Source organism: Bos mutus, chromosome 23, assembly GCF_027580195.1.
Source record: "Bos mutus isolate GX-2022 chromosome 23, NWIPB_WYAK_1.1, whole genome shotgun sequence".
In the NCBI taxonomy this organism is placed as follows: domain Eukaryota; kingdom Metazoa; phylum Chordata; class Mammalia; order Artiodactyla; family Bovidae; genus Bos; species Bos mutus.
This window is the reverse complement of record NC_091639.1, coordinates 10,908,379-10,931,660: the sequence shown is the minus strand read 5'-3', so window position 1 is coordinate 10,931,660 and position 23,282 is coordinate 10,908,379. Positions and strand designations below refer to the sequence as shown.

The following is a 23,282-nucleotide window of genomic DNA, read 5'->3' as shown; positions in this document are numbered from 1 at the left end:
CGTGGAATCCACACCAAGGGTCTGTGCAGGGCAGAGGGAGTGGCCACGCAGGGTGGGGCTCGGACAACACGGCCCCCGCTGACTGGGGCCGAGGATCCCAGGGGAGGTGGTGCAGCCTGAACTCAGCCTGAAGAACCAGGACCCTCAGTGCGAGCCGTGAAGCAGGAGAAAGGGAGTGACCACTCGGGTCCCACGAGGACCCTGCAGGACACACCTGTCGCCTACAGCTCTCGAGACGCTGGTGGCAGTGGTCTGCACACAGGCAGGCTCCTCCCGGCCCCCTGCTCTGGGACTCCCAGCCCTGCCGTCCATGGGCTAGAGTGGATACCTGACTGCCCCCTGCCCTCCCTGCAGCTACGTGCGGGGCTTCAGGCTGCCTGTCCCCACCTCTCCTAGGCCGGGCTGGGAGGGCACCAGTATGAGCGGTCCACGGGGTGGGGGTCCTCACTACTAGCTGCTGAGAACCTAGTCAAGAGAGGCTTGTTGTCTCAACACCAACATATTCTAATGCTGATTTGTGATTTAAGTCCAGAGTTTCTAACCTCACTCACACGTTTTAACAAAAATCACACCCTGAAGTCCTCTGATCCTTTCCGGCAACCTCTCCCTGCAGCAGAGAGGTTCCAGGGGCCAGTATCCCAGCAGCCCAGAGCCTTGCATTCCCCTGCCTCTCACTTAGCAGTCACTCAGCACGCGGGCCATGGCCTGTCTCCCTGCTCCCTGCAGGGCTGAGGGCACGTGGCCCCACTTTCCGATGAAGGACCAGGATCTGGTTCTCGTGGGGAACAGGGCAGGGGGCTCACACCACCCGAGTCCGTGCAGCCGGCTCCCGACCCTCCAGGCTGCCTGAGACCCTGGCCCCACCACAGGAGACCAAGCAGAGGGCCTGTTGCCCCGAGGTGGCCCAAAGGCAGGGGGAGCCGTGATGAGACTACTGCCGACACCGGCTCCTTGGAGTGAGAACATCGGCTCTAGAACTTTAATAGAGGAGCTAATCACCCCATTAGGACAATAAACTGAGTAAGTGTGGGATGGATGCGATGCCGGTAGCCCGTCAGATAACAAGACATCTGATTATTTGCAGTGATTTCCCATCTGCCGCCGCCAACAAAGGCACTGAAGAGCCAGTTTGGAGCGGGACTGGGGAGCCTGACAGTGAAGGATCACACCGGGGAACCAGACCAACTCCTAATCCCCAGCGGCAGAACTCCACCTCCGGAGACCACTCTCTATGCAGAGGGTGGGCCGGGAGACGCTGAAAACGCCCGCTCTGTGAGGCCATGCAGCCACCACGCCTGGCCAGCTTCCTGCTCCACTGCTCCTCGTTTTTGACGCTAGTATGACACGAACTCCTGGCCGTCAACAACCCCGAGGGGGAACTTCAGAGAGGGACAGCCCTGTGTTAGCCCGCAACTGGAACGGACAATGGCCAGGAACAGACGCTTGACCGTGCTCATCACCGGAGCAAACTAAAACATTCTCCACCAGCTCGACTTCCAACTGCGCTCCTCAGACTGACAGGGAGCACAGGACAAATTCACACAAGCCTGTCCGCCACCAGTGAGTGAGAGGCGGCGGCCTGGGCCGGCATACTCACCAAATGCAGTCAGCACCCGTGTGTAAGTAGTCAATGTAAGGGAGGTGGTTTTGGTCTCGAGACCAGCATGAGGTAGAAAAGACCATGCCGATATTCAGCCAGGGAATTGTCACTCCTGGAAGAGAGGGGACAGGGAAGGACGGGGAGCCGTGTGTCAGGGTGACAGCAACAGACATCGCATCGCCTCCCCAAGAAAAAGAAGGAAATGGGGTCAGAGCCAGGCGAGACTCAACGAGAAGGCACTTGCTCCTTCCCGCTTCTTATACAGGAACCAAGACCACAGACACAGTTACCAAACAATAGCGAGAAAACACCGTAACTAGTGACTGAAGGCGAACACACCCACAGTGGTGGCCCGCGGGGCCTCGAGGCTAAGGACGCAGGCGCCACCCGCACGTGCGCTGTCGGGACACAGGAAGGGGACCCGGGTCTGGAGCAGCCCCTCCGCCAGGGGACAGCCCTCAGTGTGCCAACACCCAGGACGCTCGGTTTCGCTCCTACCGGGTGAGGCAGGAGCCCCAGAGAGTCAGAGGTCAGCTCTGAAAGTTCCCAGGTGCAAAAGCGGACCACACAAAGCGTCTCCCCAGCTTCCAGATCGGTGATTTGGTTTACCTTTGCACATTTTTATCGACTCCAACTACACCCCTGACTCCCCTCCCTTCTCGAACAATTCCTGAGTTCTCTCACACCCTGTGCACCATGGTCCCCAGCCCTCCAACCCGCAGCGGCTTACCAGGCACAGCACCGAGGTGACGCAGGATGGAGCCTGTGTTATTGGGGAGGACGGTGAGGTTCCATCCGTGTCTGCAGGGGAAAGCACAGGGGGGTCATGGACAGGTGCGGGGAGACGCTGTCTGGCCCCCAGAACCTGAGTAGGAGCAGCCAGAGCTACCTTGAAAACGGCTCCGACTTTCCCACCGGGAAGCCACTGCCGTGGGTGTTGGTGTCCACCTTGCCGCAGTGCACGGCCACGTGGCAGTCCTTCTCCTCCACGAGCCTCCAGTACTCTTGCTGCAGGGAGAGGGGCCGTCAGCACCATGCCGCCCAGGGCTGCAGAGCCCCGCCTCGGCCTGCAACCTCGGGTCCGTGGCCTCCCAGGCGGCCGGGCACCGGGCCAGGCAGCCGGGGCTGCAGGCAGTAACCGCACGCTCACGGTCACGGGGCCAGGTCCATGACCGACAGACGGATAAACACAAGGTAGTGTCTGCGGAATACGACTTGGCCTCAGAGAGGGAAATTCTGACATGCGACAACACACGAATCCTACGGACATGACGCTAAGTGGAGAAGCCAGTCTCAGAGGACAAGTACTGATTCCATCCCGTAAGGCACTTGGGACAAAGTCAAACAGAAAAAGAGAACGGAGGGGCTGCATGGACTCATGATTCACAGGAGCCGACCTCCAGTCTGAGAGGATGGACAAGTTCTGCAAACGGGTGGTGGGGTGGGTCACTCAACGACGTGCAAAGGATTCTGGTGCCACTGAACTGGACCTAAGAATGGCTCAGGTGGTGAAGGTCACACGTGCATCACAATTAAGGGTCATTCTGTGAAGGGGAGGGAGAAAGCGACTCGGGAAGGAAGGGGGGATGCCCCCCACCCACTGCAGGTGTGGTCACAGTGCCCCGAGATGGGCATCTGGGCAGACACGCTACTCAGCACCGAACAAGGGAAGTGACCACCCTGCTCCCCAGGCTGTGACCCCAGCCAATGAAACAGATGGGGGAAGGGTGGGCACGACCTGAACAACTGCAGGGCAAACACGGGTCGGGATGGGCTCTGCTAACAGGTGAGAGGGTTCCGTCTTCAACCATCAGTGCAGAAGCTCAGCATCGCCCTCCCCGCCGCGGCCAAGCCTGCTTCCTGGAGCCTCTCCAGGGAGCACCCGGGGCCAGCCCCACCCCGCTGCGTGTGCGGCCGCTACAGCAAGGGGCCAGCCTGGGGGCAGCCAGAGGCCCCACCTCAAGAACAAACTGGACAGCATTAAACGCTCCGGGTCCCCAAGGGCCAGAGACGGGTCCAGGCCAGTCAGGTCGGCCGTCTGCCGGGTTTCACAGCAACGCGTGCTGAGTGAAGGGCGACAGAGGGGGCGGAAGGGGACCGTGCACTACACGGGGGCCCCTTCCGCTGGGGACCACCGCCCAAGCAGAGGCTCCAGCCCCTTTGTAGGATCCAGAAGCCCCTTCTACTGGGGACCACCGGCCAAGCAGAGGCTCCAGCCCCTTTGTAGAATCCAGAAGCCCCTTCTGCTGGGGACCACCAGCCAAACAAGAGGCTTCAGCCCCTCCGTAGGGTCCAGAAGTTAGCCAGACAGACTAAAGGTTCCAATTTTAGCAAATCTACAACTATTAATATTAAAGCAAAACCAAGACACTCAGGGAGGAATGTCCAAGAAGGAGGGGACATACAGGTACCTATGGCGATTCATGCTGATGCACGGCAGAAGCCGACACAACACTGTAAAGCAAGTATCCGCCAATTAAAAAACAAAAGACCCCAGGACCCTCAGAATTAATTTCCCAGCAGGAGACAGTGGACAGTAACAATCTTCCACCTTCGGGGACTCCGACAAGGATCTATGTTGTAAAGCAAAGGCCTCTTTCTCTAGCTCAGATGTCCACCCCCAGGAGTCATGCTCCTCTCCTCTGACACTTCTCCCAAAACTAGCACGAGCCCAGCAGAAGCCACTGTGACGACCACACGTGTCCCTGGCAGGGCCAAAGGTAGGGCCGAGTGTCAGGCCACTGTGTGGTCTGCACACATACAGCCCAGAGTGCAAAACTGGGATCTAGACGGAATGACAACGATGCCAAAATCAAATATTGACTGAATTCTTCAAATACTGAACCCAGGCCCAAGCACCAGGCTGGGGCCTCGTGGACTTCCAATGGCCACCATCGGAGGCGAGGCAGCACGCGGCACGGACACGGGGGGCGGGCCGGGCGCCGTATCGACAGACAGTCCCTGAGCCCCACTCCCAGGACACCTGGTCACAGCAGAGCCGAGGGCCGCTGCCGTTAGCATGGTTATGCCAAGAAGAGGAGCCTACAACTGTGAACAGAAGGGGTCTGAAACCTGCTGCCAGCGAAAAGCCAAGGCAGCCCACACCACCTCCTGCTCAGCCAGCACGCCCTGAACCTGGAGAGGAGTCGGGGCTCGCCCTTGGACAGGCCCACCTACGTCAGCAGCTGGGAGCCCCGGGGGCAGACTCGGGCTCTGCCCTCCTCCCCAGTGCCCCTCTGGCGACTGGCCGGGCACAGCCCCGCTCGCCTGCCCAGCCTCACACACCTCAGCACAGGGTTGGCAGAAGCACAAAAATGGCAGCCTGCCAATCCCGTTAAATGAAAAACAGGAGAGAAAAGCAAAACCGTGGTTTCCAGGGACTCCACACACGCTCTTGCCTAACAGGCACCTGGAGGACGGGCTGAGACGGGGTGAGAGGGGGCCTGCGGGGCGGTCAGGGAGGACCCGGAGACGTGCTCGCTCCCCTGCCTCCTTTCTGGCCCGGAACAAGTTTCGGTCAACCTGAGCTGAAACTTCTGGCTGCGCCCAGGACCCAGAGGATGGACTTGGGACCCTCCGCCTGCCTCCAGGGGGCGGGGGCCCAGGGGCCCGGCTCCGGGCAGAGAGAGGGCGGCCGGGCTCACGCACCTCGATTTCAGCTGGTGCGGGCTCCTTGCTGAAGCACATGTTCATGATATTTCTTGCTGTTCGGTAAAAAGTCGTTAAAGAAACAGACCTTCCCTGAAAAGGAAACAAAAGCAAGAGTCAAGCTCGAGAAACAAAGCAGTATCGGAACCCCAAAGCAGGGTCACCCCGTCAGGAGCCCCTGCGTGGCGTGTCCCTGTGACCAGGGGCCATGTCCCTAGCTGACAGGAACAGAGAAGCTGGGACCACATTCCCTGAGAAGGACCCTCAGTGTGGACAAAGGAGGTAGCGCACCCCTGACCCCCACAACTCGGCAGGACGAGCTGCCCCAGGCGCCCCAGTGAAGAGCCACGTCCCTGGAGCAATGGGGACAGCATGAAGACGGGACGAGCTGCCCCAGGCGCCCCAGTGAAGAGCCACGTCCCTGGAGCAATGGGGACAGCGTGGAGACGGGAAGACAAAGGCTGTGGTTGGGGGACAAGCCAGCAACATCAAGACAGACACTGGCTGGGCCTTGGGACCGGAGACGCTGGGAGAGAAACCTGGGCAGCTCTGGACGCCCACCCTGAGGGTCCTCCCCTGAGAACAGGGCAGATGAGCAGCCTGGCCTTGGGAATCTGTAGGGGCCAGAGGGATCCAGTCCTCCTCCCGCCCGGGGAGCCCCTGCCCCCCACCCCTGCTGGGGGGGCCCGCAGGGTCTTCAGATTACCTAACGTGCCCACCTCTGCCACCCTGCCCCCGGAACATTCCCAACGACACGCTCACCGGGATGAACGGTGGTGCGTCCCACAGGCAGGCCCCCCCTCCTCCCGGACCAGGCACGCTCACCCCTTGACTGCGGAGTACTTCTTGAGCACCTACTGTGTACCACGCCTAGTTCGAGGGGCTGTAGATGGAGCGGTGCTCAAAACACAGTGTCTCTGCCCTCGAGGCGCTCTCAGGCTGCCTGGGGAATGTGGCCTCGCGTAAAACGGAGCTGGGACATGGCACCAAGGGTGATGAGCCAGAGGCAGAGGGGCAGGGCCCCTAACGAGGCCATGCTGGAGCAGCCCCATGAACAGAGCTGCCTCTGGAGGGACAGTGGGCACAGTTATCTCACAGACCCTGCTCATCTCATCACCAGCTCTGTAACTGAGGTTCCTAACCAACAGAGAAACGTCTGCACAAGTCCAAACTTCTCACCTGCCATCCCTCACAACATAAAGTTGGAACCACTAGGAAGAGCCTGATTTTCTATCAACTAAAGCAGAGTGCCTGTAATTCAACACGATGACAGCCAGCACCCAACAGTCAACTGCCAGACGCTAAGCGGGCTCAGCACCCGGAGCCGTGAGCTCCCAGCCTGGCCCTCGGTGCACACAGCCTCCACGGCCACCAGCCTGCAGCCATGTCTACACAAACCCAACCCTTCCTGGGTCCAGTCACAAGGAAAGCTCCAGGCAAGCAAGCATCTCTCCCCAGAAAGGAGGTGAGACTCCAACTGAGGCGAGGACGCTGAGGGAGGCCAGGAGGGACCTCCGAGCACAGACTCAGAGGAAAGCGGCCCAAATCAGGGCAGAAGCACAGACACCAATCACGTTTCTGCACATGGCAAGGCTCAAGTGCGTGGGCACGGCCACCAAAACCTCCGCAGGGGCCCTGCCCTCCTGGAGCCTGGGGAACCGATCAAGGTTGGGGGTCCTGTGCCCCTTCCCGGCCTGGGGCCCAATTGCCCTGAAGGACCAGAGAGAGGGGAGCCCAGCCTCTGTGGACAGAGCCAGGCTGCCAAGCACGGAGACACCAAGATGCCCCCTTGCTCCCTGGAGGAGGGGGTCTTGGAATACCTGGATGGGTACACGGTGTAGGCAGAAGCAGGGACCCGCCCCTGCCCTCTCCCCAGGAGATCCGCAGGACAGACAGGCACCAGCAGAGCTGTGCCGAGCGGCGTGGGGAGTGATTGGGAGCGGCAGGGGACCTGGTCCCTGTGGGTACGAGAAGCCCCAGCCCCAGCCTCCGGAAAGAGGAGTTGTGCCTCCCAGGTTGCGTCCCTGGCATGTGTGCACACGTGTACAAAAACACACATTTAATGACGCCTGATTCCCAGGTGGCACAGTGGTAAAGAACCTGCCTGCCAATGCAGGAAATGTTAAGAGCCCCAGGTTTGATCCCTGGGTCAGGAAGATCCCCTGGAGGAGAGCAAGGCAACCCACTCCAGTATTCCTGCCTGGAGAAGAATCCCATGGACAGAGGAGCCTGGCAGGCTATAGTCTATGGGGCTGCACAAAGTCACGCATGACTGAAGCGACTCAGCACCACACCAGGGCCAGAGCAGGGTGCCCAGCAGCCTGGTGCAGACGCTCACTCCTCCCAGACTGCGGGTGGCGCTCTACAAGGGACGTGCCCAGGGCTGGCCGTCAGGGGTCTCGGGGGCCCCACGGCCCACAAGGCGCACGCGAGGCCGCACGGCAGGCCCGCGGGCCCTACCTTGTATATACACTTGTGGAAGTCGCTGAGGATGCCCTTGTCCTCCTCCTCCTCCTTCACCACCTCCTTTTCCTGAGCAAAGAGTCGCCGCCGGCCCGTCTTGAGCTGCGCGGGGCCCACCTCCTTCAGCTTGCTGCGGAAGCCGTTTCTGTGGGCCACGCCATTGATGAGCCCGTTCTTGGGCTCGAAGCGGGGCAGCGGGTGGAAGCGGTGGTAGTCCTGCTCCGTGTGCCCCTCCAGGGGCCCCTTGCGCCGCTCCAGGCTCTCCTTCTCCATCAGCACCTCCTTCTCCAGGCGCCGGTGCTCCTCGGGGGACAGGGAGTCATAGGAGAGCAGGTACTGGCAGTAAGCCTCCTGGAGCTTGGCCAGCCGGTCCTGGGCGGTTCTGGGGATGCGCAGCATGTCTGCGAGTTTGTTCCATTTTTTGAGGTCCGTCACCTGCTGCATACCGCCCATCTCGTTAATCAGCCGGAAAAAGCAGGCCAGGTCGAGCTCACAGCCTCCTGGGACGGCGAGGGGATAAAAGACAGCGACAGTGGGTGAAGTGCACTGTGAAGACTGCCTTCGCCACCCGAGAGCCCACGGGCACCAGCGTCCACCACGTGCCAGGGAGGCCACCAGGCCAGGGGTCAGAGCGGCACAGGGCCACCCAGTCTATAGAGACGAGGATGAGACCATCTTAGTGCTAGGACGGTGAACAGACCAGGACAGGCCGAGGTCCGACCAACACAGGAGGGCGGCCTGGGCAGGGCGCCCCGAGGAGCGGGCACTTAGGCAGAGGCCTGAAAGGAAGGAGAGTCGGTCCCTGGGGAGGGAGAACCCAGCACGGCTGGAGCACGGGCAAGATGCACGCCCCCTCACGCCCCAGGGGGCGGGGAGACGGCTCAAGGAGCAGGGCTTCCCTGCCGGGCTGGTAGAGCCTGCGTCGTGCCCTCGGCCACCTCTGCAGCCCAGCATCACCTGGAACGGCTGTAGGATGGGAAACTGTACCCACCCAGCACATGCCATCAGTTCCAATTCCCCTCCCAACGCTCCCCCACCACACACACACACATGCACGCACACACGCACAGTAACCTCCCTTCAGCCCCCAAGATGTCCAGGCAGCGGGCAAGGCCCCCCTGAGGGCAGGCGGGAGTCTGTCCGCCCCTCAGCTCCTCCCATCGCTGCTCACACAGAGCCCTGCTCATCTCCGAAGGTGTGTGGGCTGGTTCTCACTGGTCTCTCAATCAGACTGCACAAACCATGAGCCATGAGACTGCACAAAACTCAGAGACGTGCGACGGCCGCCCAGCGGCGTCTCAATGGGAACTGTCTCAAAAGCAATCACCCTTGGACCAATAAAAACGAAAAACGTTCCAGAATAATCATCCACCAGCCGTTAGGAGATAAACACCCCACAGAATGCTAGGTGAGCAAAGTAAACGTTAAGAGTGCTTCTACCTTTAGAAGATGGGGACGCCTTTGTACAAATAAAGGAAAGGAAGGGCAGCGGGGCTCCTGAGAACAGCATCGGATCAGCTCAGCCAGCTGTGTGCAAACGGAGTCCAGCCGGCCAGCACGGCCAGGGATGGGCGCGCGGCACCCCGAGCCCATCTGCTGTGCCAGGCGGGACGCTGGCTGGTTGCTTGGTTGAGGCCAGCAGGGGCCACATCAAGGAGGAGACCTGCGCCGACCTTGGCCGTCAGGGCCTAAGGCCCAAGGTTCCAAGATGCGCGGCAGGCTTTGCTCTCAGTCGGGGCAACTCCTGGACCTGCCGAGGGGGACGGGGACGTGGGTCAGACCAGAGACTGGCTGGAAAGGAGGTCACTGTTGTAAGCCTCAGAAAACCTGACCAGTCCTCGCCAAGGCATTGTGTTACTCCTCTCTGGTTTCATCAACCCACTCTCAGGACCACAAGGATGCTTCGGGACAAAGCGCCCCCTTCCCAGAGAAGGAGCAGTCTGTGGACTCTGAGAAACTTCCTTCAAAACTAAGTCCCTCACGCCGCGAGGAGGATGAGTGCAGAGTGAGACCCAAGGCGGGTGGCAGGCCAGCCAGCTCCCCTCCCACGTGGAGGCTTCACACCTGGGCCAACAGCAATGCTGTGAACACACCCCCAGTCTCACGATGGCTTCTGGCGCCATGGGAACCAAGGTTCCGGAAACCTACTCTGAACGGAAAATCGGTGCCCTCTTGACGTCACCTGATGCCCTGACTGTTCAGAAGACCCACTGCCCCACTGCAGTTCTGGGTCTCCCACGCAGCCCACACCACACTCCCGAGACGTCAACACCTCAGCCTGTTCCCAAGCCCCTGTCACCTCCGATCACATCCATGATAGCGGACCACAAACCAAGCATTCTCTGAATTTAAGTGAGTCTCATCTGCTCAGAGTAATAGCGAAACCTCCATGGTGCAAGGAAACCTATCTTACTGCCCACCCCGACACCTAAATGACTGACATCGGCCCCTCTGCTCCCTGCCTGCAAAAGGCTGCTCCAACCTAAAAGCAGGCCCCACGCTGCTCCCATCCAGGGTCCTGAGCCGCAAGAGAAGTGTGTGAGTTCACCACTCCATGGCACCGGCTCACTCCGATAGAGGCGCTTAATCCTGGAGGTGCAAGGACCCGCCGAGGAAGAGGGAGACGGGGATTCCAGGAGGGCCGTGCGTGTGCCCAGCCCGGGCCCGGGCCTCACCACGCCAGCCGGCCTGTTCACAAAAGCCGTCACTGAGGCGAGTGCGGCTTCAGCGCAAAGCTGTACCTGCACTTGGGTCCACAGTGTTCCAGGAGCTAGACTCCACCGGGACCCGGTTACCACCAGGAAAACTGAGAGGCAAGGAAGAGGGGAGAGAGAGACAAAAGGCTGAAGCGCTCCCACCCACAGTCATGTGTGCAGGCCCTAAGTGTGGCCATGTTTAGAGACAGTCTTTAAAGCGGTGATTACAGTAAAATGAGGCCATCGGGGTGGGCCCTGACCCCATGTGACTGGTGTCCTTCTAACAAGAGAAGGGACGCTAGGAATCTGTGTGTGGAGGAGAAGAACAGGTGGGGACACGGGAGAAGGAAGGCTGTCCACAAGGCAAGGAGAGAGGCCTCGGGAGAAATGAACCCTGCCAGCACCTTGCTCTCACACCTGCAAGCTCCAGACCGAGAGAACTGACTCCCTGCAGGTCAAGCCCCCAGCTGCAGTACTTGGTTAACGCAGCCCGGGCAGACGAAGGCGCGGTGCAGCGGTCCTGCCCCTCTCTGGACGCCACTATGGACTCAGCCAGGCGGCCAGCAGGTGTGGCCCGGTGTGAGTGAGTGAGTGTGAGTGTGTGTGTGGAGGCGGGGGCCCTGCATAGGACCACACTGACCTGCAGAAAGCAAGGCTCAGACTTCCCCTGGGCCCTGACGCACCCGGAGGCTGGTGTGGCGCCGGCCACCGCGGGCCTTACCTATGAGCGGGAGCTCGTCCATGGTGATGCCCTGAGATCTGAGGTGCTTCTTGATGCAGGCCAGCCGCTGCACGTTGGGGCCCCAGCGCCGGCCCAGCTTGTGGATGTGCTGGATCTGCGTGACGAAGCGCATCTCGTCGTTGAGCTTGCACTCGGGCCGCCAGTCCGGGGGCGGGATCACCCTGCACATGCCGTACTTCTCCACCTGAGGGCGCACCGACTCGATGTAGACGAGCGGGTCGTGGAACTCCTTGGCCGACGGCCGCAGCACAGGGATCTCGTCCATGGCCGCCCACCCGGCCCTGCCGGCCCCCTTCTCGGCCTTGGCCGCCCCCTCGTGCGGCCGAGGCAGGGGCTCCGATTGCGAGGTAGAACGATTTTCACAGGGGGCGCCGCCGTCCGGCTTGCCGTGTGCTTGTCTGCCCGGCGGGCCCTTGCCGGCTGCCGCCCGCTTGGGCCGGTTCCTCTCCAGGCTCCGCTCGGGCGCCTCCTTCTTCCCAGGGGCCCCGAGCGGCGCCTTCTCGGCGGGGCCCGGGGCTGCCTTCCTGCCGGGGCCCTCGGCAGCGCTGCCCGCAGCCCCCTTCATCTTCTTGGGGGGCGACTGCGGCTTGTCGGCCGGGGGCACCTCCTCCAGCCTCCGCTTGGAGTTCCGGAGCCCCTCCCGCAGCTGCCGCCCCCCTACCTCCTTAGTGCACGACTTTGGGTTCAACCTGCCACTGACCTTGAGGCCATTGACGGCGGGCCCGGTGGACTTGGACGCCCCCCCGAGGGATAGCACCTGTTTGCGGGTTTTTGCATTGCTACTTTCAGTTTTCCCTGAGATTGTGTGGTTGACAGCGGAACTGGGCTTGTGGTGATGGGGTTTGGTTTCCTTGACCAGTTCTCTCTTGGCTTTGGTGTATGTGACAGTCCCCTTCGTCACCGTTGCAGTGTACTTCACAGTTTTGGACGGTGAAGGTCTGACTTCGCGCATCTTTTTGGCACTGGTTGCACTTGTACCCAGAGATGACATTCGGGTGACTCCGTTGACCTTAGAAACCTGGAGGCACAGGAGGAGCAGAGAGCACAGTCAGTGTCTGGGCACAGGGGACCCCGCCCCCAAGCCCAGCTCAACAGCCGCGCCTGTGGGTGAGGAGCGGGCACGGGGGTCCCAGCAAAGGCATGCAAACCACACCCTCCATGCTATCTGCCAGTCACCCAACACAGGTCAGTAACAGCAACATGATCACAAGGCTGTGCTGGTAAGGGGACAGGTGCATGCGCGTGCGTGCACACACACCCCTGTTCCAAGAAAAGACATGGTTGCACACATACACACCCCTGTTCCAAGAAAAGACATGGTTACACACACACACACACCCCTGTTCCAAGAAAAGACATGGTTACACACACACACACACACACACCCGTTCCAAGAAAAGATGGTTGTTCTTTTCCTCTGCTCCATGTATTTCAGCATGATCTGCCCACAGGACTGTAAAATCTATGCTAAATAAGTGAAGAGTGAAATAAAAAATGCCACAGGAAGAAAAGAACAAGCACTCTCATGGGGCTCAGATGCCCACGCCCAGAGGGGCAGCTGCCAGCAGCGGGCATCTGTGTCACCTGGCGCCTCGCTGGACGCCCCTCACGTCTCTGGCGCCCCAGCCTCTTCTGCACAGGAGGCGCCCATCTCCCGCCTCTATAAACGTCCACAGACTCTGTGGGAACTGGGTAAATGGTCAGTTGCTCTTCACCACTGTCTTACAGCCTGGACACCACAATAATTTTGTGACACACAGAAGTCACACTCATTTATAAAGAGAATCCAGGGAGTGACACCGCATCACCCAGCTCTGCAGGAAGTGGGGTGCTGGCCGCCTGGCACGGATAGCTCAGGTTACCCCGGGTGCACGGACAGGCAGCTGTCCTCAGTTCAACCAGAATTCTACTGCCACGCTCCCATCTCCCACTAGAGGGAGCCATTGAGTCGAGTGGCTCTGCCCAGGCTCTGAGCGCAGCAAAGGAGCCCAAGAGAAACACACTGCTGGCTGGGGAAGTGCATCTGGACCTCAAAATTCAACTTAAAAAGCACATGAGCCTAAATGAACAGAATCCACTGGACAGGCAGCAGAGTTACGGACGGGAGGGCAGGCCTCCTGGCGTGGCGGGCCCCTGGGAGGCAGTGAGCAGAGGGACGAGGCTGACGCGTCCTGGTCAGGCCCCGAGGTCTCCACAGCACCTGCCCCCTCCTAAGGCCCCCAACTGAGTCACACATCCCCAGGGACAAAGAGCAACCCCGACTCCCTGCAGGACCTAACGAAGCCCAGACGAAGACCTTAAATGTTCTTCCAGCCAAGGCGAGCCTCTCACATCTCTCCCTGGATGCTTTTCATTTTCCAGAATATTGAAGAAGACTCCTCATCCTCTGGTCTGAAAAGCTCAACCTCCTTGCGCCATCTTACTTGGTCAAGACTTTTCGCAACCGCCATACATGTGACCGTGAGCACCTCTCCTAGAGGCCCCAAAGCTCAGCAGACCCTCCGCCCTGCCCTCGAGAGCGGGTTCTCTCCTTCCCGTGACAGCCCGTCTCAGCACCCAGACGAGAACAGGGGCAACCCGCTGGGCACAGCCTCACCACCCACAGTAGCCGCATCCTGGCTTCCCGCCCACACCCCTCCGGATGCAAACCCTCCTCACCACGTCTGGAAACCATTTCCAAACCCTCTCCAGGTGGAAGAACCGTTGTTTCTTCATCCTAAATTCATTACTGTCTTGCTGCAAACCATGTAAGCACTACTCTAAGGAAACGCTGCTTTGTTGAACACCTACCATACGTCCAAATCATCAGCCGGGAGCAGTTCAGGGCTGTTACACACGCCTGTGACACCTGGCACACCTGGCACCTTTGGGAGAATAAGACCTGGAAGGCTGGCGAGGCCCCGCACACCGAGTCCTCATGCCCTAGCCCCGGGGGCCAGGGCTCTCAGGAGGGCAGGCACCCACCCAGCACATGCGAGCCCCGGGGCCGTCCTCGACAGCAGAGCGAGCTCTTGGGGCACCGGGGCCGGCAGGCAGAGGCACCCCGACGCAGGGGTCCCCACCCCATCACCTGCACTTCACACAACCCCTGATCTTTTCTTTCCGGCTGACAGAAAAAAATTAACCATATCTGAGATTACAGATCCAAGTATTCTCCGGGCCTCCGTCTTTTATGCAGTTGAAAAGATAAAAGGTCAGATTCTAATCACTCGCGTCAGGCTGTTACAAAGGAATCTACAATTGGCTTCTAGTGACCCTTTTTTCCTCCCCCCAGAGTACTTAACTAATGGGATTTGATGGTATCAAAATTGCCCTTTCATGTCCCACAATGTCCCTAGGAGAGGAGCTGGCATCACTGGCTCGAAATGAACAATAGGGCCCAGGCAGGTTGATTATCACAGCCTAAGTCTTGGCGAAGGTCACGCTAAGAGCCCAGCTAGAACTGGGAGTCCCGGGTCATCCCACTTGGGGGATTTGACAGGGGAGGGAGGGCAGGAGACGCTCCTCCTACAGGACCTGGACCGCAAACCAGCCAGGCTCCTGCAGTCACGCAGATGACGGGAGTCTGCCTGCCGAGGTCTCTCACCTGCTTCCAGGTCGAGAGCCTGCTGTGGAACAGGGGCTGGGGCCACCCCGAGGCAGGGGGTACCTGCTACTCCCTCAATTCTCACCTCCAACTGCATGACCCTCTCTTGTTCAATGACAAAGGGAAACCCTGAACTCAGGGTCAGGGACTGGGGGCTGAGGATGAGTCTGGACCAACAGAGACGGGGGTTACTCAACACAGCCTCATGAGTCTGAAAGTGCTAGATACTGAGAGAGATTCATTCCACCCTGAGATTCCTGCTCCACAGATGGGTGCCTGTCCACTCAGACCCCTTCAGAAGCGTTCTTTTTCATAAGCAAAGATCTGGAGGGAAGTTCTGCACAAGGACCAGTCCAGACAACGGCCTTGGAAAAGGAACAAGAACACCAAATGGACAGTGTGTCCTGCACTTTACATCCTGAAAACTGGGAACCCAGCTCGGGAGGGCCAATTCCACGCTCCAGTGTTCTCATGAGGAAAACTGAGGTTTGTGTTGCAGGAACTTCCGTGGGCAATATGCAAAGCCCACCTGCTTAATCTCAAGGCAACATGTCAAAGCATGAGGTGGCGATCTCAGGACCGTGGAAACTAAACGAGGATGCTCGCCTCGTCCCCAACTGACAACTGAGTGATGCTTGCTGGTGCGTGGTTAAGACTGGTAATACTCGCGTACACACACAGTCCTCTGTACGCGCCACATGTGAACAGCCCCACGTTTGGAGACAATGGTTCCTGACATTGTCAAGAATGAGAAAGACCACAGGGAAAGAACAAGTCAGCAGAAGGAGGAATTCCAACCCTCACACGACAAGGAGCATCTTTTAGTCACTAACACTGCCTGCCAGGGAATCACCCGTGCCACCAAGGGCAGCCGTAACTGTATGTGACATGTTCCTGGTGAGGAGAGCTCACCCACTTGCAGGTGCGGTGACTACAGCAGCAGAGGGGCTAACGAGCTGTCACTGGATCCAGGCGCCCGTCTCGCCGGGCCTCCAGGCCCCTCTCACCCTTACTGTCTCCCTCCCAGGTCCTGAGAAATCTTGTCCAAGGGCAGGAACAGGCGCCCCCACCAGATCAGGGGTCTGGATCTCACCCTGGAATTTGCTGGGGGTGGGGTGAGGGCAGGGAGGGCAGAGCGTGTGTGGCCTCGGGGCGAGGGATGGGGAGTGTCCCCTGCGGCCACACCCCATCTCATCACCTCCTGCAGGCCACTCACAAGTCCTGCCACAGCCGCCAATGTGTCCACCAGGGACAGTTTACATCCAGGCCGGCTGCAGACCTGCTTCAGGGCAACGTGTGGCTCCCGGCCTCCACGGTGCTAGGCAAGGGTAACGGGGGACGTCCCCTCGCTGCCCTTCCAGGACACCCAGCACACGAGGCCCAGGGTGATGGCCCCGGCAGCACCCTCCGGGGAGTGACGCAACTCCAGCAACGGCCCCTCCTCTGTCTTCACCCGAGGAGAGGCGCGGGCACTGGCACCCCTGCCAGGCCACGGTTCTCTCACCTCTGAGCATCCCTTCCTGCTTTCCGAGCCCTGGAAACACACACCGCTTTGGGCTACTCCTCATATTCCCCTTCAGTGAATTTGGTGAAACGGACAGGTGGCCTCGGGCGGGAGGGCTGGCACATCTGGGCCAGGCCTTGCTCCCTTGTCAGCAGGGCCGGTCCTCACCTGTTTCCGTAAGTCCTGAGCCGACCGATGCAGAGCGGGGTGGTGGTGGTGAGCGGCGAGCCCCTTGGCCGAGGAGCCGGCGGCGGGGGCGGCGGGGGGGTGGCTCGCGGACACCTGCTCCCTCCGTGCGTCGGCCCGCGCATCGCTGTGCTTCTCCTTCGCCGGAGTGGCCTCTTTGCTTTTGTGTTTCTGAACAGGGTCCTTCTCCCGGGACGACCTGCTGGAACCATTGAAAACTGGAAAGGAAGGAGGGAGGAAGAACAGAGTCACTAGCGGGTGCAGCCTGCTGCCGGGTACCCCAAGCCCTGCAGACAGGAGGAGAAAGAGACGGAAGACACGCTGGACAAGTGTCCCAGCTCACAGGCTCTCAGCATCCAACCTCCAGACCAAACGGCCACAGAGGAGAGGAGTATCCTCAACACAGAGAGACCCAAAGAGGAGTTACCAGTGCAGCTTAGGAAGGAGGAGCTTTGGTTGAAACAATTGAAAATCCGTTTTTTAAAAATCGCTACAAAAAAGCAAGCACGTGCACAAATATACAGTAGCCCTTAGAGTATCAACATCACACCTTAAACAAAAAGAGAAGAATTAAAATGAAAAAACCAACTGGTCACATTCCAAGAGCGTGACCACCGCACACATGAAGACACAGGGGATCGGAGTTTAAACTAAGGCGTGTGAGGCTGCAGATCTGGCTGGTGGACACGGGTCAGGATGCAGCTGCTTCACCTGACCCCTCGGTGACCACAGAAGAGGGGGAGCAGGGCTCGGGAGCCCTGAGCCAGACTCCTTTCTACTCCAGGAGTCACACCACCTACGAGTATGCAGTGCCTGCTGTCAGCCCAGGGACCGCAGTCAAGCAGTCACCCAGCCTCTGAACCCAAAGGGACCAGTCCTGTCCTCGAGCCCATTTCCTAGAAGATACCATCAGAAGGCGCCCCACACCCACCTCCCTGATGGCCAGATGGCGTTCAGAGCCAGCTCCCCAAGTGCCCGCCGCACCCCCCATCCCCAGGGAGCTGAGACCCCAGAGAGCACGCTCAGGTCTAAAGGCAATGCCATGGCGACACTGCCCTGAGTCTTCTCCTCTGCTTACAGCTGGGACCCCACTCCTGGACAGACTTGTGCTTGGCCTGCCCGGCCCCGTGGGCTCCAGGCGGAACAGCTGGGGAATCCAGTGGGCCCTCCTAGCTGTCATTTAAAAGGGCTCCTGGAGCACTTCCTGACAGAATGGCCTGGAAAGGTCACTGTGTCCACCTGCCCATCGAGCACCCGCGCGCCAGGCTGCCTCACCACATTCCAGCAGAAAGCAGCAGGGACCAGGCAACTGTAAAGAGAAAACCCCTCCTCCTCTGAGCTGAAACTTTTTTCTGAAGCTTAGACATGGAAGTTCAACCCGCAGAGCCACGAGACAACGTCTGTCTTCTGAGATGCCCTTCTCAGGTCAGGACCTTGAATGCTTTCTTTGTCGCCCCCATTTGTACAAGCATCCTTTACATTTATGTCTCATAGATTGCAGACAGTTTCCTCTTATTTGCTTTTTCCGTCTGTTATGTTACTAAAATCAGCTAACCCATTTGTTAAACTTTGCTTGCTTAGAAAGTCCTTCCTATATTTTCAGATGGTAAGATAATCCTTGAAGTTTCCTAATTGTTTTCTGATTTAATGTGCTTCTTTAGTGCATGTGTTATTACACTGTACATGGCATGATTAAAAGATTCACGTTTTCATTACCTGGACTGGATGTACACCCTGATCTCCCCACCCCCAGCGACCACACACTCCAACTAGACTTTCAATCCAGAGGTAAAGCCCATGTGACACATCAGAACACAGTATATGACCCGTGTTGTGCAAGGCTCTGTCCGATACTCTCAGAAAAATGGAGAGCTCTGAATGGCTGGCGTTTATTCTAAGTGAAAGTAACTACATGTTGTCAGAATCCATCCATCATGCCCACGCTGGCAGAATCTGCACTTGCTTTTCCGACAAATTAGAAGCAACATCCATAAGAAGTCATACTTCAACGTGATTAAAAAGCAACCCAAGGAACATGAATCCAGGCAATTCTTGACCGTTCACCAATTTTCTAGGCAGTGAGCACATTCTTTATTGAAAAACAGTACAGAAGTTTCATCTTTCTTTTTAATCTTAAATATTTCATATTTTTCTGAGCTTTGTTATTGCCACAAAGAAGAGTAGTCTACTGTTACAGAAGTACCAGTTCTAGAATTGACTTCTCTGGTTATAAAAATTTTGGCTACAAAAATTTATTCTGGGGGTTAGTTCCTTTTCACAAGGCTATATCAGCCGCTCAATTCCCAGCCCTACCGTGTGGGCAAACTGCGTGGATCCTCGGTTTCCTTAGAGGCTGGCGACCACATGCTCCTGAATGGAGACGGTCTGGGAAGACCTACCTGCTGCTTCTGGAAAATGCCTGTCTCGGGTTAGTACACTCAGATTGGGACAAGACCTCTTCCTGCTTCCCTGACAGTGCAGAAGAACGGGCTTCAACACAGCCCAAGAGCAAGCCTGAGCAGACCTCCCACAACCTCCAACTGGACCCTGGCTGCCTCCCACTGCCTCCCAATATCTATTTCACGGGCAAACAGAGGTGGTGCCAACGTCCTGTCCAAGCAAGAAGAGAGAGGATGCTGAGACCACAGCCCACATTTTCTACAGTTTAATGAACGGCTTGACCCTTGGGGGACCCAGAGACCCTTTCATGGGATCTCCTAGGTCAAAAATATTTTCATAATTATACTAAGTATTTCCCTTTTTCACTGTGTTGGTATTTCAATGATGGTGATGGTTAACGACAGATCAGCCATCAGGGAAATGCAAATCAAAATGACCACGAACCACCACTTCACATTCCCTAAGAGGGCTGTGCTTACAAAGATGGGTAAAGGCAGAGCTGGTGAGGACTAAGAGCCCTCATTCCCTGCAGGTAGGGATGCCAACTGCTGCAGCCACTCTGGAAAATGGTCTGGAAGTTCCTCAAAACAGAGTTACTATGTGACCCAGCAACTCCACTCCCAGATGTGAACGTAAGAGGAACGAAAAGTACGCCCACATACAAACGTGCATCCACGTGGTCAGAGCAGAAATATGAATAATAAACACTGCAGAAAAAATCTGAAGGTTCATCAACTGGTATTTAGCTAAACGAAACAAGGTGTTATCCACCTGTAAAAAGGAGCTGGGTACTGACGCATGCTGCAGCACGGATGGATCCTGGAGACATCATGGGAAGAGAAAGAAGGGCCACCTACTGCAGGATTCCATGCATATGAGATGACCAAACCAACACGAAGAGACAGAAAGGCGGGCTTCCCTGGTGGCCCAGTGGTAAAGAATCAGCCGGTAGCAGACACGGGTTTGATCCCTGCTCAGGAATGATCCCATGTGCCTAGGAACAACTAAGCCTGTGAACCACATCTCCTGAGCCTGGGCTCCACCACAAGAAGCCCCTGCGACGGGAAGTGCACACACTGCAGCAGAGCTCCGGCCCTGAGCACAGAAGCCTGCACAGCAACGAAGACCCAGTGCAGCCAAAGCAATGAACGGGACAGACAACGTGCGTCAGCAGCTGCCGGGCGCCGGGGGGGTTCAGGGAAACGGCAGTGACTCCGAATGGGTACATATTTTTCAGGGTGAAAGCGATGAAAAGGTTCTCGAGTTGACTGTGGTGATGGCCACACAACTCAGTGAATATGCTAAAAACTACTAAATTGTTCACTGTGGTTCAATTTTATGATACGTGAATTATATCTCTAAAAAACTTAATATGAACAGCAGCACCAAGTGGCAACATCTGACACAGATCAATGCAGTGGCACCAAAGGGCATGAATAAATACTGTGTTCTTCATCAGTTACTAGCAGTTTAAAAAAAAAAGTTCACTTCAGAAAGTGATAAATAGAAACTGTTCACAGCATTAAATCTCAACTCTTGAGTATACACACACTCTGAGACACAATGGAACCACACACAGAGGCACTTCTCCTTAACATCAGTGTGACGACTACTTCTAGGGAAAAGCACTTGAGATTAAGCTGCAAGCTAGCTGTGTTTTTTCATGGAATGCTATTTTTATTTGAAAGGACAACCGATATAGTTATTTGTCAGCTATTTTCTCAAAAACAAATAAAGTGAGCCTGTCAAGGATAAAGTAACTAACAGTTTTTGCAGCCAATGACAGAATTCATGACTTCAAGCAAAAATGACAATTTTGGAAAACCTGTATCTGCACCATGAACCCGAAAGCCTCTCAAAACTTAAAGACTTTCCCAATGAGTTTAGTACAGAGGAGATTCTTCGATACAGCATACCGGAAGGTGCCGACAACTGGAAGGGGTGGCTAACCCAGTGAACCGTCATTCTCAAGTGATCGCTATAAGACGTTATAAAACTGTGTGTGGCTAAGACAGCCATTCAAGGTGGAGGGCAAACCAATGGATGTTAACCTAACAGTGCACGAAAAGCTCACCGACAGGGGTTCAGATTACAACTGACCTTGAAGAAACTACCCTTGGTTGGGTCTAGGTGTGAAATCAAATACAACTGTCACAAAGGCGCCTCCCTCCTCCAACCACCTCTTTGTCTGAAACTGATTTTCTTGTATACTACTGAATGCAGAAGCGGACTTAAGAATGTACCTGTCATTTACTAAGTCAGACATTAAACAGATTTGCAAAAAAGTCAAACAATGCAACCTCCCTCACCTACAACTTTTCAGGTGTGGAAAAACAGTCCCTTTCTGTACATGAAAATGTTATTTATATCAACATGGAATGCACGTGTGTATTTTCAAATAGGTAAATATTTCTAAATCACCTCAGTTTTAATTTTAATATGGTAAGTAAGTAAGTAAAGTTGCTCAGTCGTGTCTGACTCTTTGTGACACTGTGGACGGTAGCCTACCAGGCTCCTCTGTCCACGGAATTTCCCAGGCAAGAGTACTGGAGTGGGTTTCCATTTCCTTTCAGGGATCGAACCCAGGTCTCCGGCACTGCAGGCAGACGCTTCACCGTCTGAGCCACCAGGAAAGCCCTTTTAATATGGTAAATATCAATAAATACAAGCCACAATATAAAAGCCTTCTGTGGGCCCCACAATGGTTGTTAAGAGTAGAAACAGGTCTTGAGACCAAGAGGCCTGAAAAGGGTGAGATGGGATCGTCTTTACCCTGGTTATTAGCTACACCATGGTTTCCCGAAGCTCTGATGGCCCCTGAACTTACCTCTACAGCCACGCACCCTGCAAAAAGCTCAGCTTCCAAAATTTTGTTAGTCACACAGTCGTGTTTGACTCTCTGCGACCCCATGGACTGAAGTCCACCAGGCTCCTCTGTCCATGGAATTCTCCGGGCAAAACAACTGGCATGGATAGCCATTCCCTTCTCCAAGGGATCTTCCCAACCCAGGGATGGAATCTATGTCTTGAGCAATGCAGGCAGATTCTTTACTGTCTGAACCACCAGAGAAGCCCCCAGGCTCCAAATTATGCTACCTAAGTTTAAATCCAGAGAAATCATTTGCTAACTATCTGACCTTGGACTGGTTTCCTGTCTAAGCCTCAGTTTTCCAACTGACTATTTATCTCATAGGGTTGCTTGGAGGATTCAGTGACAAAACATTAGAGAGGATCTCAGAGGGAGCAGTGGGCAGGCATTAGTTTGCAGGGATGACCACACCACGATGGAGTCAATGGCCAGGGGGCAGCGGAGCCCCAGTGCACACGCACAGCTGATGACTCCACTCCAAGTGAACCACGGGGCGAGGCCAGTTACTAGATGGAGACTTCAAGAACTTGGAGTGGCACTATGGTCAGCCAGCACCATCTTTCTGAAATCCAGGGGTGAGGGGCACAGATTGCTCACTGGCCTTATGTCTCTGAAACAGAAGGCACAGCTCTGCTTCTGTTCTAATGCCCCCTGGGAGCTCTGACCCCACCAGCACCAAAACTGCCTCCCCAGGAGCGGGGAGGGGGCCTCTGATCACAGCAGAAGGGAGAGAGGCACGTGCCTTAAATATAATAACTGAACCGGCTGCAGTGCACACCGCACGACGGGCTTCTGCTAAAGACCATTGTGATCAGATAATTGGGAAAGGGGAAGGTTTTCAAAATTTCGAAAATAAAAAATTGAGCAACATTAACTTTGATTTGCAACAAAGGGAGAGTTTTTGAAGAAATCCACTTTCTGTAACCACTGTGCTATTTTAGAGCAGCTGTCCACCCAAATGGCAAACACGGCCAAAAAGTCAACTCAAGCATAACTGGGGGGCGGGGGGGCGCGCGGGGGGGTTGGTTGCTGGATGATGGTGCCTCAGACGAGGTGTATTTTGTCAGCAGCAGATCATTAATTTTAAGTGTCGTGGGAACCTGCAGTTTTACTCCTCCAAGTAATTATCTTTTGTCTTAACTTGTAAGATTCTCCAGAAGAGGAAAGGAAAAAATATCCACTCTCACAGGAAAAGCCTAAACCCTGTGAAGATGAGACAGAAAGTTCAATGTACAGAGGACCCACACATGCTGCCTCCAATTAAAAGAATAATTGGACTCATTACTTTAAGAAAGTGTTTATCACCAAAAACAGTATTAGGAAATTATATTGTATACTCAGATACAAACAGCTGTGCATTAATGAACACATGTATTGATTTGTATACACACTCTCTGAAAGTTAAATGGCCTGTAGCAAGGGTTTCCATACCACGGCAAGCAAAACCTTTAAATCCAAAGGCGGGTATTCTGACTGAGGGTCACTTCAGGCCCGAGAAGGTAAAATTTGCTCCCAATGGGGGATGAAAAAGAAATGGGCAACAGCTTCACTAGCAACCTTTGATTGCATGAAAGGCGGAAAGCCACAC

At 56.3% G+C, this 23,282-nt stretch overlaps 1 protein-coding gene across 5 annotated transcripts in view; it reads right to left on the bottom strand.

Annotated features, from left to right (window-relative positions):
• The window catches only part of JARID2 (jumonji and AT-rich interaction domain containing 2), a 230,119-nt gene that overhangs the window by 9,066 nt on the left and 197,771 nt on the right, over positions 1-23,282 (bottom strand). For all 5 annotated transcript variants that reach the window (XM_070361166.1, XM_070361167.1, XM_070361169.1 and 2 more), the window contains 7 exons: positions 16,408-16,643; positions 11,129-12,167; positions 7,709-8,211; positions 5,249-5,341; positions 2,490-2,608; positions 2,331-2,401; positions 1,598-1,712 (listed from right to left, as the gene is read on the bottom strand). In XM_070361166.1, coding sequence (XP_070217267.1) covers positions 1,598-1,712; positions 2,331-2,401; positions 2,490-2,608; positions 5,249-5,341; positions 7,709-8,211; positions 11,129-12,167; positions 16,408-16,643 — 2,176 coding nt within the window. The remainder of the gene's footprint in view (positions 1-1,597; positions 1,713-2,330; positions 2,402-2,489; positions 2,609-5,248; positions 5,342-7,708; positions 8,212-11,128; positions 12,168-16,407; positions 16,644-23,282) is intronic.